Raw genomic sequence first — 2,480 nt, 5'->3', positions numbered from 1 at the left:
ACTGGCGCACAGAGAGAGCATCCTCTCTGTTGCTTACAAAGGCGCTGCTTTCCCTTTCTGTCATTGAAGGCATCAAATCATGCTATGGGAGAAAAAGATCCAGCTGACAAAAGAGATGCGTGCAGCAGTGGATTCTACGACAGGACAAGGTGAACTCCAAGCCATGAGAACAGAGATTCATAGGATGCAAGTAAGCCACTGGGGAAGAGGACTCGGGGGGCGGGGGGAGGCTGCACACAATGTGTTCGGCTTTGGACTTGCTGAAACATAAGGCAGGAGATGAGAAACGGGCTGGAGAAGGGGCACCTCCAAGGCCATAGCAGTATGGGAAATCTTACCACCCTGCAGCTAGATTGAATTAAATACATCCAGCATGCATGCACGTTGTGCGTTCCTTGTGCATGCTGTGTAATAGACTGCAGCGGAATCTGGATATACCTGAGACATCTATTTAAATTGTGATACATCTGCCACCTCATTCCGTGACCCCAATTTATAAGCAAAGAAATACTGATTACTCAATATTGCATCATCTTAATCACTGGTTAGGGAAGTCTTCTATCTTGTGGCAAAGCAGCTCTTCCCTTTCGTTCTCTGGATGCTTCTGCTCTTCTGCTTTTGCTATTGAGTTGCAGTGAAATGCTTTGAAGATTATTTTAGGCGAGTTGATAATCCAGCCCTCTGCCTTCCAGATCCACGCAGGACAAACTAGGTTTGGATTTAGAGCAAATTTGGCTTGCCAAGGCTCATTTGTCATGTGTGTCTGGTTTATGTTGGGGGGATGTGCCACACAGAAGACTTCAGTTAGGTGCCCTTCATAACCATTTGTTATTTTCAGCCTATTTTATATCTTCACAAATGGCAGGTCCGCTATGGCCAGCTGATGAAGCAGCAGGAGAAGATGATTCGTGATATGGAGGCATCTGTTTCTCATAGAGAGGCGATAGCGATTCGTGGAGAGGGTCAGAACAAAACAGATCAGAAACGTATCACCAAGGGTGACTTCCACCGCAAGAAAGAGGAGCTGAGAAAGAAGATCAGCGAAACCCAGAAGGTGAGCAAGTAAAGCAGGGCTGCGAGAGTTCCCGTAGCCTGTGTTTGCCTTGTAATGAGCACCAGCGCGCACTTGGCACAGACACCCGGGGTGTGGGTACACAGACCCTGCACCTGCCCGGGTACAGCACTGCACAGAGGACAGTCTTTGCAAACTCATTAAAAATAAAATAAAATAGTTCTGGGAAGATGGCCGGGACCGCAGCTGAACTAAAGAACCAGAATCTGCCATTTCCTGCTCTTCCGTTTACTAGAACACTCAAGACTGCAACAAAACCATCCTGGAGCTGGAGAGCACCCGAGCATCCCTTAGTGCCTCCTACTCAGAAAAGCAGCAAGAACTGTGCAGGCTGCAGGCTGAGTCCGATGGCCTCGATTCGGACACAGAATGTCTTCGGAACAAGAAACGATGGGTGAGTGCCTCTGCTTCCTTGCAGCAGGCGAGCCAAGCCTGCTGCTTGCTTCTGTTGCCACCCCCTGAGCGGGAGTGCTTGGCATGTGATTTTAGCAACACTTTAAGTGAACTGAGCACATTTTGAGGCTGGTAGTGGTGCTGAGCTGATGCTGCCGTTGTACACTTGGTGAGGCATTCACCTGGAAACACAAGCCAGACAGACATCATTTGTATCTTGAAAATATCTAGTAACAGCTATCCTTGGTGAGTGCCAGCTGGCTGCTCATAAGTATGTTACCAATTTGGGGGCCAGCTCAAGGTCTTGAATGACCTCCTGCAAAGTTTTTAACTCGGGGAAGCTCTGTCCTGGCAGGGGCTGCCTTGGAGGTGTGGGTATTTCTCCGATTTATGGAATTCTGTGCCGTGACTGTACTCAGACGTGGGATGCTGTTTGGTTGTTATAATGGGGACTTCACAGCGGTGTCCTTTTTCAGAAGCCCTTCAATTTCAGAAGATGACATTTACAGTACCTCTGTGCCAAAAATCCTGTAATTTTCTTAGTTCTTTTCTGCGTGAAGCAATTGCTGTTGTTGCTTTCCTCAGAACCTTTTGGAGATCGTGGCCTACCAGACGCGCCAGAAGCACCTGCAGGCACTGAAGGAAGGGAAGTACGCTCCCCTGTGCCGCACCGAGCAAGCCTGGAGGAGCGAGCAGCAGAAACTGCAGGACCGGCTCCGCACCATTAACGCCATCGTCCGCCGGGTCCGGCAGGAACATCCCCAGCACCAGCGGCCTCTCCAGTGGCTCGGCCAGTGCTTGGACTCCAGGCTGGGCTCGCAGGAAGCCTGAGGGAGGCGCGGACAAAATCCACCCACCCCTCTGCTCTCGCTGGAGGAGGCTGCAGCCTTTCCTCGTCAATAAATGCACAAATAAAGCTGCGGATGGTGTCATGGCCGTTACAGACGTGACCTGGCCGCGGGGCTGAGGGGGGCAGCTGCCGCCCTGACTTCGGGGCTCCCCCCGAGCTCCGGCC

At 50.9% G+C, this 2,480-nt stretch overlaps 1 protein-coding gene across 1 annotated transcript in view; it reads left to right on the top strand.

Annotated features, from left to right (window-relative positions):
• The window catches only part of CCDC40 (coiled-coil domain containing 40), a 12,775-nt gene extending 10,479 nt beyond the window's left edge, over positions 1-2,296 (top strand). The window contains exons 16-19 of the mRNA XM_009886837.1: positions 70-190; positions 866-1,054; positions 1,308-1,466; positions 2,051-2,296. Coding sequence (XP_009885139.1) covers positions 70-190; positions 866-1,054; positions 1,308-1,466; positions 2,051-2,296 — 715 coding nt within the window. The remainder of the gene's footprint in view (positions 1-69; positions 191-865; positions 1,055-1,307; positions 1,467-2,050) is intronic.
• The last annotated feature ends 184 nt before the right edge of the window (positions 2,297-2,480 follow it).

Source organism: Charadrius vociferus, unplaced genomic scaffold (assembly GCF_000708025.1).
Source record: "Charadrius vociferus isolate BGI_N301 unplaced genomic scaffold, ASM70802v2 scaffold1116, whole genome shotgun sequence".
Lineage (NCBI taxonomy): Eukaryota > Metazoa > Chordata > Aves > Charadriiformes > Charadriidae > Charadrius > Charadrius vociferus.
The sequence above is the reverse complement of the archived record's forward strand: the minus strand, read 5'-3'. Positions and strand labels throughout refer to the sequence as shown.